We start from the raw sequence: 18,082 nt of genomic DNA on the forward strand, positions 1-18,082 counted from the left end.
AACACATTCTCAATGAAGAGTGAGAGTGTGTGAGTCACGTCTCCATCCCTGCTCTGTACAGGATCGTGGCAGATATTTCATCAGCAGTCTGTCAACCTTTCCAATCCACGAGGGACACCCAAAACTCTCCCCAAAGTTTCACTGTTTATTCAACTAAAACCTACATTTAGTAGGCTGTTTTTATATTTAAAGATGTTTTGCAGCTGAATTGTTTAAAACAATGCATAACTGAAACAATGGTGCACCACAACCACAACTATGTCAGTAAACAGGTTTCGGCTCCTTCTTTGAACTTGGCACTAATGGCACTAATCATCATATCAAAGAGCTGAAAAAGCTGCAATATTCACCTCACATCCTGCCCATCCATTTCAGATTGCTCCATAATGTTGTTACACCAGGGTGTGGCTCAGAACTGGGCTCTAGTAGAAATCCAAAAAAAAGTTAGGATAGACTGATAATATACATATACAGTGCTTTTATTTGTAGGCTTAGTTCTTTAAATGTTTTTCTTTGGTGAGGTGGTCTGGCCACACATTTGCCAAAACACCTCGTAGCGTAGACAGATGCACACACTGCCTGTGGCACTAAGCACACTTTGCAAGCCCAGTGACTCAGTATTATAAGATACAGGACAGGAAAAGGAAACTGCTGCTGCTGCAGGCTTGCAGTTTTGATCTGCGGTGCATAGTTAATATAAAATAACCTGAATTTCTAACAGCAAGCTGACTGGATTTCAGGCTGAGATCAAATCAACATCAACAAAGCACCACGCCCGACATCAGCAAACTGAAACTACAAATGATAGACCATTAGAAGCTTCTGGAGCAAGACTTTACCTCTGTAGTTAAAGCAGTTCTGCATATGTACACATCATGTCCTCTTAAAATGAAATGAAACATATTTATGAAGTGCATTCAACTATGAATCCTACATCTCCTTCCATCTCACAAAGTCTGGCATGAACCACCAAGGCGTGGTTAGAGCAGTACATAATGTATGATGATATTAGGGTTAAGTGGATGGAAGGCAGAGATGTGCTACATCAACTGCCAAGCCTCACTTGGGAAGTTCAATAACCAGGAAATGAGCTCATCATATCGGACTGCTCAAAAAAAAAGTGTATTTTCCCCTCTCTGCAAGCTCTGTGCTGCAGCCTGAAACTGAAACAGCTGTGTTTGTGTGCTGGATTGAAGAATCATAGTTTATTCTTTAAATTATTAAACAACTTAAAAACCTTTTGTTGTTGTTGTGATCTTATGTGATCTAACATGTTCATAACTTTCATTTAACCCTGTCTCACTTATAAAATAGGTTTTCAATCTCAATGTTACTTCCAAGTAAAAATAAAGCTTTTATGCCAACAAAGCAGATAATACAAATGTATTACTTTAGTACTATGTTAAACAGATCAGTATCCAGCTACTCCCTCTTCTGACAACCCATAGGAACTGCACCTAAGTCAAGTTACTGCAGATGAAATAAAATCATGATATGAAGTGAAACACGACAATGTTTTAATATCAAAGACGATCGAGTAGATAGTTTCCAGACATCTAGAGTCTCTAATGTTGTACAGTTAAAGTCCTGATTTTATGTAGAAAAACATCAAACTGTAGGAAAGGTACATCTACATCATTTTAAATAATGCATGCCTAACATATCATTTAATGTGAAGGCCATTGATACATTTAAGACACTTCTCCATCTAGATCCATCAGCATATTCAGCTTAAATAGGACATTGCTTGTTTATTATGTGGAATAAGATTACTGAAAAAACACTGTTGTTTAACCTGTTACTGCTTGAACCAGAGATAATCTCTCTTAGAAACTATACCTGAACTATTTTCCTGACAAGGAACCTTCTAGACTCGAGAGTTTGAGACTCTTTGTGTGCGCTTTATGAGGTATAATAAAAAAATCAAGCCTCTACTCTCTACTAGAGATTAAGTCACTGGAAAACTGTTTTCGACAAGACATCATTATGCAGACAACAACATGACAGTAAAAGATGATTCAGTGTGACAGGGCATTATTACAGAAGTGCAATTATGTTTATGCAATCATTCAGTTGCCTTCTTGTTAGCCTAACCCAGGGGTGTCAAACTCAAGGCCCGGGGGCCAAATCGGGACCGCCACCTCATTGTATGTGGCCCACAACAGCTTGCAAAGAATATAATACGTTTATTATAAGGTTACGTGCCGCTTTACAGGAGGACGTTGCCCATAAACTACATGTCCCACAATGCATCTCATTTTGTGAGATGCGCACTGAAGAGACTTGCAATTATTTGCCCTAGACTTCTGCTTTTAGACGTAGTTAATTATGAAGTTATTACCCTATCCGATAATAATCCAATGCAGAGGAAATATTGTTAAATAATACATTATTTTATATATATTATAGATATTTATCTATGTATATTTATATAGTCTTAAATGTACCACCGGTCCTTCGAGTGCAACCATAATTCTAATGTGGCCCGCGATGAAATTGAGTTTGACACCCCTGGCTTAAACCCAGCTCGACTTTGTCGGATGATTCAAGTCATTTCTCTCTTAAAACACGCCAGATACAACTACAATCAGTATAGAATTGAAGGTAAGGGCTATTATGTTTACCTTATAATGAATGAAGTAAGGCATCATTAAAGGAACATGCCCATGGGTCTGAAAGAAGAGCTTTCCTTGTTGTAGATAACCACAGGCAATGTTGAGTGCTTCATTATAAACATAATAGTGATGAAAGCTCAGTTGAGTGCAATACATCACACAAGCTGTACAACAATAGTAGTATCCACATTTGAAGGCAGCGTGACGCTTGTGCAGTAGAAAAAATCAAAGTGTTTGAAACTCTATACAGAAGGTGCAGTTCACGGGACAGAAAACAAATCAATCCCACATCTGAAACCTCAAACTGTACATCTGCTTGTGGTCCTTTCTTACCACATTGTTCTGACTTTGGATTTGGGGTTTTTACCGAACGAACCCTGCCACGTTGATTTGTTTGTCTCGGGGTTAAAACAAATAAATAAAAACTACTGGCCCAATGTTAATAGACTGGGTGAAATAGATACACATGGGCTAAGTAAGAACCCATTTTATTTTGGAATGGATCCAATTCATTGGGGCATACACAAGCATTCATTTTCACTTATGGAAACAGCCTTGGCAGAGGTCAGTGCTCTCCAAGGGCCCTTCTATCTTTTGTATGAATTGACTTGTCCCATTGTATCTTCTGCCAAGTAGTTCCTAGAGCAAAGAGTTTGTATAGAATGTAAAGGATATTATGGTATTGGAGTAATTGAGTGTAGGAAAAAAGACAAGATGTTGGCTGTATTTTGTGATATGTATAAGAAACTCTTTAAGAGGTAAACATTTTTAAATACTATAAAAACAAAAACACTAAAAACAAAAACAGCACCATGTATACACTACTTCAGTCTTCATCATGGCACCTGTACCCACTCAGTAAATTGTGCCTCATTAAATACATTATAATAGATACGGTACTCTTTTTAAAACCAACAAGGAACAGATAATTGTCTGTGCTTTAGTCATCCGTGATGCCTGTCCGTACAGAAGCAAGGTCCAGTCCTGCATCAGCCCCGTGTTTCTTCTTCATGGACATAAAAGACAGGCGTAAGATGTTTTTACTCATTCCTTCCAGGTCATGCTTCAGATGAGTGATGAGGTTTGACCCAGATACACAGCATGTTGGTACAGAGACATTCAGCATCAGGAGTGTGCAGTGTCTCACTGTGGTCAGCAGGGGGGGGTAGTGATGCTTCTGAGGTCACTGAGGTCAACTTCAGTTCACAAGCAGGACATCCTCATATGACGTCGTTCTGGAGGAAATAACAAAACAAATTAAACAATCTTTCTTAAACCATATATTTAACATTTTTATTATTTTGAGTTAAATAATGGTAGTGTTTACCTAAAGATATGTAATATTGGGATCCTTTGAAAATTAAAATAAATAGACGATGATCAATCTAAGTGGGAATAAGGCTGAAAGATATTTTTGGTATTTTTTTTAAATGAATCCTTGCTTTGAGAATGTATCATGTTTTTTTCCCATGATTGCCTTTTTATCCGTTTGTATTGTTTGTGCTCGTAATAAAGATGCATTACAAAATATAATTATGTTGGAAAAAGATAAATTCTCCCCAAACATTTTAATGTTTTTTCTAAATCTGATATTTTCCCACTCTATTTTAACCTACTTTCAAACCTATGTCGTCATTTTTGAAAAAGTATCTTTAAAGAATTACTTCCTTTTTTGTTTTGAAAGTCAAAGTAGGGATACAGACAAGACATGTGAGGGGAGTGAGGGATTCGGCCATAGACTGATAAAGATAAAATATATATAGTTTAATATTATTATGATTTGTATACAGTCTATATGTGTGACATGCAATGAATATCTGCACAGAATCAACCTGTTGTGTTGTGTGTGTCATAACCACTAGCTTACCTGACAGCTCCTAACTCCTTTACCTAATTTCATTTTAAAGTTTATTGTTTCAATGTTTCAATTCCCAATACTGTCTGATATTATTATCCCTGCTTAGGTTTTGTTTGGTTACACTTGATTTATTTAATTGTTCCTAAATAATGATTAAATCGTGTGCCTCCCCTGCTCACCTGTCACAGCAGCAGAAGAAAGAGCACGGCGAGGTCTCCAGTCCTCTGAACTTCCCTGAGTTTGGTGCGTCCGTGCACTCTGCTATGAAGGCATGCAGGTCTGTGATGTGGATGGGTCCTTGGGTTTGGTGCTGTGGAAACCAACGAGAATACATTTCTGTTATTTTCTAATATATTGTTGCAATGTGTCCTCTCCATTCTGGTAGTTAGGAAAACAGAAATGATGACCTGGTTTGAAGTTACTTCCTACCTTGATGGTCTCGTAGGCTCCTGTGATGAGAGCGATAAACAGCGACAGCACCATGTAGATGAAGAGGGAGATGAAGGTGTACAGGTACACTTGGCTGAACAGCCACACCAGAGTGCTGCTCTCCTGCATCTCCGAGAAGGTCACGAACATGTCGTCCCCGTTAATCAGGGAGAAGAGGCACTCTGACACCATGGATAGAGAGCGGAACTAAGGGACAGGAAGCAGAAGAGCTCAATTAAACATCTAACAAATGATTTATTGGTTAGCAAAGCCTTCAGTAACAGTTGTTAAAGCTCCACAAGTGACAACTTTCTGGATGCTGTGTGATCTGATGAATCTGACTTCAACAATAATGTGAAAAATTAACTCAGGACGTATATACTGGTGGGAGAGAGTGCCAACAGCTACGAGTTTTAACCCGTACGTGCAGAAGTAATGGACAGCGGGATATAACTCAGTTATTCAGAATGAGGAAGCTTTTATCCACTGTAATCAATTTGTTGGTGAAATGGATCGGTATATTTCGTTACATTTAAATGTATAAAGTAAAAACAGGTTGTTGTTCATAAAATGTATTGTGCTTGTTAAAAAGGTAAGGACTGATAAAAAACAACACATTTGTATTTCAGATATAAGGAGACGTTGAAGCAATGAAAATGATGCTCACTTTGTACGTTTACAATTTTTTGTCATTAAAGGTGGGGTAGGTAATTTTGGAGAAACCAGCTCGAGTGCGCTAGAATTTGAAAATACACAGCCGGAAAAAATCGGCCACTTCCTTGCAGAGCCCCTCCTCCAACACACACGAACGTGCACATGACCAATGAGGGGATGAGATAAGTTTATGCACAGATGGAAGGCTGACAGGCAGGTAGGACATCTAGTTATTTTAGCCGGGCCGGCTAAAATGATTGGTCGTGCTTTTTACAGTACGGCTTCCACAGATGACATTTTTTAATGGATTTTTTGTCAAAGCACTTAAGATATTCATTGCTATCGGGATGTTAAGAGCATTCCATGGAATATAACAAAAAGTGTATCTCGAGCCGGTTTCTCAAACACACCTACCCCACCTTTAATAAATATATATTCTTTTAATTTATGACAGAAATTACATGCTATGGTAGGAACAGAATACAAATATTGTCTATATTGTATTGTAAAAAGGGTTAGCTATAAGCTGTAACCTCAGCCTGAGCTTTGCTGTATTATTTTTTACTGTGTTTGTTTTTAAGGATTTGTAGCATATCTTTGCTGTTTGTTTTTTCAATGAAGTTCCAATTTCTTTGCATCATTTATTACGGAGACAACATTATATAAATGGCACTACAAACAAGTGTATAAGAGTTTCACTGATGTTCACCTTGACGTGGTACGGTCCCAGGACGATCCAGCCACAGAAGCAGTATCCCAGATAGATGACGGCCACGCAGCAGCAGAACCGGATCACATTGGGGAACGCTGCTCTAAGTGTCACGATCAGGATCTAAGGGAGGCACCGAGACATGAGACATATGAGAGGAAAACATTAGAGAAAAAAAAGGGAGAGGAAGCGGAGACTTTATTAACAAGATACACTAAATTAAATCAACTTATCAAAAGGAGCATTTTCTCAGATTTGTACAAATAACATAATTTGTCTTGTTGTGTCTGTGACTTACATTGTACTTCTGGAAGAATGTGAGGTAGCGAATGACTCCGACCCACACCATGAGTGTGGAGATTCCCAACAGGATGCCACACAAGTCGTATGAGGACATAGTCTGTCAGGAGATAAGAAAATATACTTTAAAGATGGCTCACCGCACCTTTTTGAACTATGTGCCACTAACATAAAATAAATAAATAGTGGTCACCTAAAGGAATAGCAAATACATAAAAAAGTATATCTCCTGGAATAACTCGATAGCTACTGATCAACTTCTGCATGGATGGGTTAGTTTGTTAACGTTGTTGTGTGATTTGGTGTAAGAACATAATACAACCCAACATAAAAAATCAGAAAAGGCATACTGGTAAGTAGGACACACCTTAGACTCAATGCCGATTTTGACGATGCTGCCAGTGATGGTGAGGATGTCGCTGATGATAAGGAGGATATACCATCCGTTAATGAACTCCAGCCGATCTGCACAGCACACTTTACGATCCAGAGTCTCCCTGAAGAAATTCACATACTCCTGTAAACACACAAAGATGGTAAGAGAGGAATCAACATGAAGCATTAGATGGATGTAAGGAAACGTTTATTAACTGGGCCTTCGTAAATAAATTGGATAACTAAAAATGGCAAAAATACAAAGTTGTTATATCCTCAGTCTGCTGACTCATGTTTTCCCTTCTTGCACCATGCATGCGCTGGTGACTGTAAAGCTGTAATTCAAAGCTAAATCTGTTTTATTTTGGGTGCAACAGACTTTACGTACCTGCTGCAGTATGATGCCTCGCAGTATGGAGCGTCCACACAGCATCAGGGACAGCGTACACACCAGAGCCACAGCGACATCAAACGCTACACGTGTGTAGTTCTCAGCTGGAGGATCATAGGGAGCAGGCAGAGCCGTTAGCTGGGTTTCAGTCAGATGAAGTAACCTTAACTCTAACTTCACGCATGACATTTCCTGCCGTTTGACTGATAGTAACTCAAACATACATTTCCTTAAGCGTGCTAATGGTTCATGATCATCTCCAACCTGCTTACAACTGCTGCAGCATTTCAATATGAGTCATATGTCATACTTTCTGAGTGTTATCCATGCTCTCCCTCATCTCACCGTGTCCAGAGACGCTCGGGTCTTTACACTCCTTTATAGAAGCCTGGTTTTCTAACCGGATCTTCACCTTGCCGCTGTGTGCCTTGTTGTCCAGGAGTATCTGAAGAAGAAAAAGGGAGCAGCAGAAAATTCATATCAGACAATAAAGTTTGCATTTCTCTCTAACAGGTCCGCAACTACCATTGAGAATTCAGAGAAAGCTTTATTTTGCACTAACGTCATTATTTTATATGATAAACCTAATGTGTAGAGTTAGCTAATCCTTGCATTTGTACTACTGTTGTAATACTGTGCTACTTACATGCCTCAACCAATTTCATATTTGGACATTGTTTTCCATATATGTGTTTAAAAAAAGACAAGTAGTCTGTGTTTTACCAAGAATGGCTTTGTTAATAAAAAAAAAGTGTACACATAAAGGAGACAGATTCACGTAGAATATATAACTCTCAGTTTAAGAAGTCTCACTAGAACTGGAAACGGAACCATCATCTTTACTTACTTTTATGTAAAAAGTGTAGCAGTCTGGGATCTCGTTGTATATAATGGTCTGTAAATTGATGGCCTTCAACTGGAACTCTATAGTGACGTTAATGAGCCTTGAAAAATAAAACACAAATCAGACTGGAAACAGACATTTCATGATGACAACAATCGACCGGGAACAAACCAGAAGCAGGACGAGAAAATGTTGCATTTATCTGTGCGTGTTATTGTACCAAAACATGTGTGTGTCCTGTGTACATGCTTGCGTGTGTGCGTGCAGCAGAGTTGGCGTGTTGTCTGTCATCATCAGATATTCAAGAGATAAATATAATCAACGGAGGCCAAACAAGGAGAAAGTTGAAGCCATGTGAAAAATGAAGCCTTACTTGTGGAACTTGAGTGTAAAGTTCCTGTAGCTGGTGGAGAGCAGACCTGTGGGTGTGGCCAGCGGGTCTACACCTACACAATCTGAAATGAGTGGAGAACAGAGGAAGGTCATGTTGAGGGAAAACTGGCGTGTCCCGAAGAGAGAGAAACACTGAATCTCTCAGAATTGTGAAAAGGGGCAGATCAAAAGCAATCATTGAAATACATGTGATCAGGTGAAGAAAGACTTTAACTTGGCGTTTTTTTCCACAGTTTTTACTTCCTCTAAATCTGGTCACGTTGTACTAAAAACACAATGATATGAGGAAGTAAGAAACTGAGTGTGTGCAACATATGTTAATACAGTAAACGGGATTACGAAGTACAGCCATTTGGCAAATTACAGTAAAAAATGTCCTGAATCTGAATATTTATTTTCCTTGTCTTTGACAGTAAACTGAAAATGTTTGGTTTGACGAAAAACAAGAAATTGAAAGGCATCATCTTGGGCTTTGAGAGATTATGGACAATGATAATATCTGTACGTGGGAGCCCTTCAATCTGCAAGGGGCAATCAATTAAAGCATATTAAACTCACCAAAGAATGAAAAAAGTTGTCTTTATCCCATAACTCAGATCAACCAGAATGATGAGATAAGGTGTTCCACCACAGATCAGATTCTGTGATCGGTTTAAATGCAGTGGCAAGCTGCTTTACTGCTGCTACAAACATTTCTAAGCACGCTGCATTGCATGCTTTATCACCACTATGCTCAGAGATACATTTCTGGTGCACGAGGCTGTACCCATTAAGCATCCCATACGGTTTATATTGCTCCAGAAGGAACACACAGGACCTTCAGGCAGGTCAGAGTGCTTTCCACCCAACGGACGCATTAACGCTAATAATACTTGTATGATATTGATCATAAGATATGGCCGATGATTTGTATTTTTCCTTTTATTATCTATAAGATGAAGAAGTTGTGTTTTGCAGACAATTGGTTTGGTTAACATGTACTAAAAAGACCAGGAATAGACTAGTGTTGCACTGTAACAACCTAAAATGGACCTGGCTGTTTATTTTCACCTCATAACATTATTACGCAATATTTATTTTTGATCTATGAAGACTTTGTAGCTTTTAGTTTGAGTCTATAAACTCTTGTAGCTACTTGTGTAAGTGATAGAGAGCATGCTCACACATTCATCCTCACTTTTCTTGGGAGTGAGGTTGAGGTTGCCCGTGTTTGACCCTCAGGCAAAAACTGTTCCCTGGATCTAATACTCTGCTTGATTTTTGACTATTTACAACCAATATATATATATATACATACATATATATTCATTATGCATGAAGTACCCCTTTTTAGGAAAAAACACTGCTTCTACAGCACTTTCTCCACACTCTCATAATGTTTGTTGACAAGAGGGAAGCGTTCACTTGTGTTTTTCAGAGACCGAGTTATCAGCTGATCTGTTAAAGCACTGGCACAAATGCACGTCATGTGATGTGACGATTAAACTCCATTAAACCCAATTAAAATGGTGTAACTAAACTACCATGGTACATATCTCTTTGGATGTGCTGTTCATACTTATTACAGCCCCCACCCTCTGTTTGCAAAGAGGCAACAATGTAAAAGTCACGCAGAGAGTTGATCACAGCCTCCAGACACTGTTAGCACTGTTAAACTAACTAAGATATTCAGTGAAGTTGATGTACCTGTTTTGATGTGAGGGTCTATAACGAACGTGTCATTGGCTGGGTCGATGCTTCCCTTCTTGTAGTACTGCTGGCAGAGGGAGAGCGCACTGCCGTTGAAACCAACATTGTACACGTATGCATAGCGTCCCACTGTGGTCTCTGGTAAGGCCAGGTACTGTGGAGAGGATGAGAGGCGGAGCTTTAACTGAGCAGGCAGCCACGTACTGAAGATGGACCTTTATTAATCCCTGTGGGGAAATTTAGTAGTTTAAAAAGCAACGGGGTAAGGATGAAAAATAGGACAGCACAGATTCACACAGATTAATAAAATCAAAGATAAAATCAAAGATAAAATCAAAGATAAAATCAAAGATAAAAATGATGAAAAACTATGAAATAAGAAATGAATAAAAAATAAAAATGAGCATATATACATATTGGGTCACATAAACTATGAACTAAGAAATTAATGAAAATGAAAATATTGAGTCATATATACATATTACATCTTAGATATATTTACATGAATGTGTGCAAACAGTGTGTATTTATGTCCAGTAATTGTGTCACATTGTTGACCCCTGGTTGTGCTCTCTAACACCAGCATCCATCCAAATCATATTTTGGACGTTTTTTTCCCCTTCATTTTGAATCTATATTTTAGCGTCTAGAATCTCAACAAGTGATGAAAACATTTGGTCGGACCAGAAGCTTACTCTAGTCTGAAATATCTTTAAAATGTTGCACAAACATTCATTGTCCCTAGAGACGATGTATACCAAAGTATCTTTGAAAAACCTTGACTCTCGCACTGGCACCACCCCCACTGTAACCCTTTGGTTCAATAGCAAACTGTGATTGAAAAAGATTCAGAGCAAGTTACATTATTGCATCGATGTAAAGGACTAAACAATGACCTGATCCACAGTGTAGAAGATCTGGTCGTAGACGTCGCTCTGCTTGTAAACAGCGTAGGAATTGTCTGATGACTCGTCATAGTCTTTGAGAAAGAGGTGCTTGAAGGTCATAGTGTTCTCCTCCTTAAAGGTCACCACCACCTGGTTACTGAGGCCAAACAGCACCAACTGCAGCAAAGACAGGGAAGAGAAAACATGTCAGGGAGAGGAGAAGTGAGGAGACTATAAACCCTGAAGCTGTGCTTGAATAATGCGAAACTTGAGTTGGGATTAAATCACTTTTCATGAAAATAGCCAGTTTTATTCTATTCTTTCTTACACATAAGTAGTAAAACTATAATATGATAATATATGGAGAACTTCTGGCGTACCTGCGCTGTGACAATAATGATCTTTAGCAGCTGCAGGATCAGCTTGTAAGGCTTGCGGCCCTTGGCGTGGTATTTGTCACAAGGGCTCATGAAGAAGTATTTTAACTTCCTGCGAATGGCCTCCTCTTCCTGATCATCCCCGACCCAATGACCCGCCTCGGCCGTGGGAAACAGATGGTTGCTTTGGTTGTTGCCATGACTGTGACTCTGATGGTCCTGCTCTCCGCTGCCGTCTGTGGAGCCGTAGGGAGACATGGAGCCCGATAGGCCTTCTTGCTCTGAAACAAAAACAAAAACAATGTTTATTTTCTCATGCAGAATGTGATCCGATAACATGATAAAAAAAACAGTTCATAATCTTTGATGGGGGCATCTTCTCAAAGATAACCGAAGCACAAGCTGAACGGACCGGGGAACTCAAATTAATGCCTCATGATATAATTGAGCTGTATAAATAATATAATAAACACTTTGGACCATAAGGCATTTCTTATACCATAATATATTTGGGTATTTTCTTTAGAAATGCATTGTCCACACAAGCTGCATCTCCCAATCGTTAGTTTCTTTATTCACAAAAAATATTGTGCAGTATTTCAAACACTATCCACAGAAAGATTTCTAAATCAGCATTACTGTCTTCCCTGACATTTAACTGTTTTACTGATGTTTAATAATATTGGAGGACTCGTGTCTCAAATGCTTTCAGTGATTTTCCTAAGACCTTTTAAGCCAAGGTAGTTAGCTACCTTCAGTTTGTGGATGTTAAAGTGGACCTATCATGCTATATTTGAATAATATAGTGTAGGACCATAGCTATATAAGGCATATTTATACTTTTTATTTTTCAAAATACCAAACAGGTCATGCATTTTAGCCATTCCTCATTTCATTCAATTTAACAGTCTTTTCATGGGCTGATTCTGTGAGAACAGCACCATCTACAGGCCTGGCATATGTACTACAACGTCTCCAGCGCTTTCGAACGGCAATGTCCGTGGCTGTCTCCTCCTGATTGGTGGAGTTGGCCCAATAGCCGTAGCGCCACTTCTGTGACGTCACAGAAGTGTTCAAATCTGGATCAGTCTGTATCAGATCCGTTGCAGCCCCTTTTTTAGAGATTTGGGTATGGAGGAAAATAGAGAGGGTTGTGTTTTCTGACACTTGGTGAGTTCCCTGGAACACCGGGGACACATATTCATGTATAAAAGACGTACAAAAGTGCATTTTGCATGATAGGTCACCTTTAACCTAAACTTGGAAAATCTGTACAAATGCTGGGTTTGTGAAATAGCTCGTCTGCAAATTGTGTTTGCTTATTCGCACATTTTAGCATGCTAACACGCTTAACTTTGACCTACAATAACCACAGAAATGACTTACGGCAAACTAAGAGACAAACACCAGAAATGCACTATTGTGCAGTACAACAGTTGTGACTATAACTGGCTGAGAGGGAAATCACATAAATTTAGTGAGTAAGCCGGAGTCTTGCCATTTCATGCAAAACGTGACTCCAAGTTCTTCTCGGTGTGCCGGAACAGTCTGTCTTCAGCTTTCACCTCAGTCTGACACGTTCTCTTTTGTCTCTGAATCTGTGTGGATGTATTCCTCTCTGTGCCCTCTGGCGCTTTGAGACATGTGCTCAGTGCGGCTGCACATGTGATTTAACCATTTTTTTTACTCCAAGCCACAAGGACTAATTGTCCTCCTTAGTAAAGGGTACAAAAATAGCCAAAAGAGGAATTTAACAATTGAACTTTGGGATTTGTATCACTTTTGAAAACAATGCTACACCTCTTAAATTCAGAGTCTCTGTTTCTGTGGTGTTAGAATAATCAAGAAAATGTGTCTCCGACCGAGAGGCTGCAACAACCAAAAGAGAAGAACAACTCCTCAGACAACTACATTATTAAGCAATGAAAATGTTATGATAAACTTACCTCTACATTTCTTAATATCCTTTAAAGCTAAGGTAGGAGACACAGGGCAAACACTCTACAATGACATCTTAGCATTATTGCCCAATAATTCCAAAATTAAACGTTCTCCTCTCGCTATAAAAGCTATCTTTTATTTGTATTTGTTTTAAAGCTTATGAATGTAACTCATAATTATTCGTCAATTATTGTCGCCTTGCCTTGTTGTCTGTGTTGTTTTTGTATGACATTCGTGCGGTTGTCTGACTGTGATTGCTTCTTATTCTTATGTCTTTCTTGAATAAGAAATCTCAATACCAAGAAATTACCAAAATGATTGAAGTTCAAATTCATTTAAAAACATCGGACACGGCTACACAGAGCAGTCAATTTGTGGTCGGAGAGAAAGCTGGTCGATGTGTCACGTATTAGCAGAAACTGACCTCATGTTAGGAAAGTAGGTTAATCGTGCTTAATATATGTCACGTGCTTTGAGCTTGCTGGAGACTGCAAGAAAAGAACATGAAGAATGGGGTAACTCAGTTTTTTCCCTCAGGAAATGACTTGTTGGGCAGTCAACGTCAGCATGGGCATGATCAGATGAACTGCAGAGTCAGGATGAATGCAGGTTCAACAGACAAAGTATGTCAGCAGAGCAAAGCCTTAGCTTAGAAGAGTTGTCTAATGGGAAAGTGAAGTGAAACAGAAGAAATACATTCCTGGTGTTCAATATTAGTCAGCACTAACTGTAAACTAGATGAAAGTTCAACAACACTAAACAAAAACGTTACAGACTGGTATAACTCTTGTCCCGTGATATTCTGTGGAACCGCCATCTAATAATTCAAAGTAAAGACTTAACATTTAGTTTAAGACTTGAGTATTTTCTTAGGTCTACTCATATTATGTTTTCTGCCTAAAGTTAGTAAGCTAGACAGAAATGTTTACTGTGATTGAAATAAAATGTAACCATAACCACATGTGGTTTCCTGCATGGTTTCCTACGTTCATAGGGATCATTTCCTACATCATACGACACCTGTTGCTAACCTGTGAGAACTTTAAGTCATTAAATTGAGATGAACAACATCCAGCTGAACACCGTGAGAGACATTTTAATAAACTAAAAACACCCTGGCTTCGACAATGGTTGCATGTCTCCGTAAAATAATCCAAACACCTCATATTTCGTGCGGACAACAGGCGTGAGTGCGCACATATCTTTGATCAGAGGAGTGTGTTGATCGTCACGGTGGATAGCATTAGGATAAACAAAAGTGGGCCATTGACCCTGCCACCAAATATGACACATGCTGAATAAAGCTGTGGAAATATCTGGCTCTCCCGGTTCACAGTTATCTTTGGAGTACTAGCCAAAACACTAAAGTAAATACAAGTTTGTCAGACTAAGTCCTCACCGTCACTGAGAATATGTCAACACACTTGTATCTACTGTAGGCTGGCAGGCTGCAGCAAGAGGCCACCCACAGGTGCAGAGTCCAAAACTTCCTCTTATGCTTCAGTTAAAAGGAAACACCTTGAACCAAAAAAGATGATGCATTGATATTCTTGGTATCTGCAGGTTGGAGGTTATTCTTTGTATCAACTGAAATGCTATTCATTTTGCAGCAAACTGTGAGATGTATTATCAGGGGGAAAATACCTGATAATCTGGCTGTAAAAGGCCAGTCTACCTTGATTACAAATGGTGGTTTAGTGGACATAGATTTGGCTTTATGTGCTAACGTTTTAAGACATGCATCTCTGTAAAATCTGCTGCCACCACAACACCATGGGGGTGAGCAAGGCAGTAAATCAATAAAAAATGTAAAAACTCAACATTGAATTTTATTTCCAGATACAATATTACTTAGAAAGATTACCACACAACCAATATTTTTAGTAGCGATGTTTATTATTGTTCAATAATAGTTCCAGTGTTGCGGTTAACTTTGTGGTTTATCCTGAAGTGGTGGGTGGAAAAATGATTTTGGCAATTTCGGGGGCACTGATGTAAAACCATCACAGACACATAAACCCTTACTGAACACATACTGTGCGAGATGCTACATGAAGCAGGCCTTAATCTTTCTGTGTGTCTACATGAACTAAGACCTGTCTTGGCCCTAAAAACAACAGTTTTAAGGTCACAAACAAACTTCCACAATCAATTCAAAAATCCTTCACAGTACAGAGGAACTCCATAATCTGTGAAGCCATACTTCGCCCAACCCAGAACAACAAGACTGCAGACTTAACCATGCGTGAGTTAAGATTATTAAAATGGTGTCGAAACTGTTATTATGCATGAAGGAGCTGGGCCGTTTAGAGTTGCTGAAAGGGGGGGCTAATGGTGATGTAGCATCTGGGTCTTAATAGACGGGAGACCAAGAACAAACCCACCATCAACATCTGAAACTGGGGCAAGTTTTTAACACCATTTGTCTCATTTTACATCAGTAATGTTAAATTAGCTCACTCAAATGAAAGGTGCATGCTATAACTTGTGGTCTATAATGCATGTAGTTGAAGCTTGAAACTCAAACACTAACAAACTAGTCATTTATTACATGGAGCTGCTGTGATGCAAGTCAAATTTCAGACCTGATCTGACCATTAAAGTATTATCGTATTAATCAAAAAGGATCAGAACATTGGTATTAATGACAATCACATGTTCAAAGAACACAATGTCCCGTGGTTGAATATCTTATTTAGTTTAACCCCAAAGTAGAATAAATACCTGTATTTGAGTTGATCTTGTAAAATGACTAACTCTTTACATTACAAGGACTTTTTTTGAGAGAAAAATAGTTGAATACCTTTCTCTGACTGTTATTTAAACAGTTGATGACAGTTACTGCTATATAATTATCAAAATGAGGTTATGTCTAACAACCTTTTCTTGTATTGTTGTCTAGTTACATCTCTCACTAAATGATGCTTTCCTTATTTAGACACAACCTGTGGAGGGAAAATCCCACGTTGTCAACAAGGATTACAGTAAGGAGTCATCGTAGCAAAAACCTGAGCTGTTTTGGGAAAGCACACTTGATATATAAAAGGAGTACTGTAGAAGAAGATGACAGAGCAGATTTACCGTCTGAGGTGGGAGAAGTACTCAGATCTTGAACTTAAGTTAACTTTGATGCATTGTGTTGATTAAAGCTGGTAAAGGGGAAGCTACTTTTAATGACTTTGTATACTAGTGGAGTATAAATTAGTATACAATAAAAATATTCAAGTAAAGAACAAGTATCCCAAAATCGTTCTTAATTACAATACTTGAGTAAATGTACTTCACGACATTACACCACTGTTTACAGTAACCTACATGTTGTGTTGTTGCAGCTCTGACACTAGCAGGTGACCAGCAGGAAAACAACACCATTTAACACAGTTTAATAGTAGACAGAACCATGTCTACTTGTAGAAAGACAAATGAGTCGTGTCTAACTGTGGAGTAAAGGAGAGTTACATTACCTAATGAGTCCCGGTGAACTGCGTCAGCCATGTAGTTATCCGTTTAAGAAAACAATAAATAGGTGAATCATATGGCTAACACTGCGAGTAGGGTGTATTTCCTTGAAAAATAACTGTTTACAGGTCTCAGAAATCACACAGCTGTCTGAAAGCAGTAGCCGGGCCGAGCTGCTGTTGTTTCCAACTCTCTTCCTCTCGTGTGTCATGTGACCCACACCACGTGACCACATTACTCACAGATCATTGCTGCTCAAGAGCAGCCTGGAGGCAAGGCACATTTTTGGTTAGATATTTTTTAATTTTATGATTTTTATTAAATGTATGATGATTTTTAGATTTGTTTACTTAGACAGTTAAGTAAATACAATGTACAGTATTTAATTGTATATACAGTTTTTAGCTCATCTCATTCTATTTGCACTAAAATCTCATTGTATATTCTTTGTATAATGACAATAAAGGCTTTCTTTTTTTATCAATATTTTTATTTTTATTTTCAGGTGAGACAATACCAAAAACATTAAGGACAACACAACAATGCATAATAAAACCAACAAAACAATAACAACAAACAACGACTAAAACAAACAAACAGCAACAATAAATAGCAAGCTATACTCATGTGTGAGTATTTATCATGTTATATTTAAGCCCATAGACTATAGTTATAACACTTGACCTTTCTTCCTTCATGCACGTTGCAATTGGGGACCAGACCATAACAATACTATATAAAATAAAAGCTTTCTATTACTTGCACATTAGTCACAATCTCCTGGACTGTTTTATTTCTATTTTGTTACTTCTTGCACTATTTTCATTGTTTTTTTATTTATTGTATTGTTTATGTCTTATATACAGTAGGCTACACAGTATATGTATGTTGCATTGTTCGAGGAGCCTGGGACAAGACAAGATTTACATTGCCATAATTATACTGTAGCTGCTGTGCAGAGGACAATAAAACCTTTGAATTTAGAATCTTAAAAAACAAGACATTAAATATTCACAATATCCCCTCTGTATGGAATAAAACATTCTGAAGTGTTTTGAATCCAAATGCAAAAATAGGCCATCCCTTGCAAATAACTTCAACACTTTACCATAAATGTACAACACCTTACCATCACACAGTTGTGGTTCTCAGAAAGAGCAT

General features: G+C 38.4%; 1 protein-coding gene across 1 annotated transcript; it reads right to left on the reverse strand.

The window, feature by feature from the left end:
• Window positions 1–2,442: 2,442 nt before the first annotated feature.
• On the reverse strand, window positions 2,443–17,113 carry mcoln1a (mucolipin TRP cation channel 1a). The gene is made up of 14 exons (XM_010770245.1): window positions 16,927–17,113; window positions 11,525–11,802; window positions 11,154–11,321; window positions 10,255–10,411; window positions 8,549–8,630; window positions 8,179–8,275; window positions 7,677–7,776; window positions 7,329–7,435; window positions 6,933–7,082; window positions 6,564–6,665; window positions 6,266–6,388; window positions 4,903–5,109; window positions 4,653–4,783; window positions 2,443–3,850 (listed from the first exon to the last, which is right to left on the reverse strand). Exons 1-14 carry the CDS (start codon window positions 16,955–16,957, stop codon window positions 3,814–3,816), a joined length of 1,770 nt encoding a protein of 589 aa, XP_010768547.1. The 5' UTR covers window positions 16,958–17,113; the 3' UTR covers window positions 2,443–3,813.
• Window positions 17,114–18,082: the final 969 nt, after the last annotated feature.

The sequence above is a fragment of the Notothenia coriiceps genome, unplaced genomic scaffold (genome assembly GCF_000735185.1).
Source record: "Notothenia coriiceps isolate Sejong01 unplaced genomic scaffold, NC01 NC01_scaffold00008638, whole genome shotgun sequence".
NCBI classification, from domain to species: Eukaryota; Metazoa; Chordata; class Actinopteri; order Perciformes; family Nototheniidae; genus Notothenia; species Notothenia coriiceps.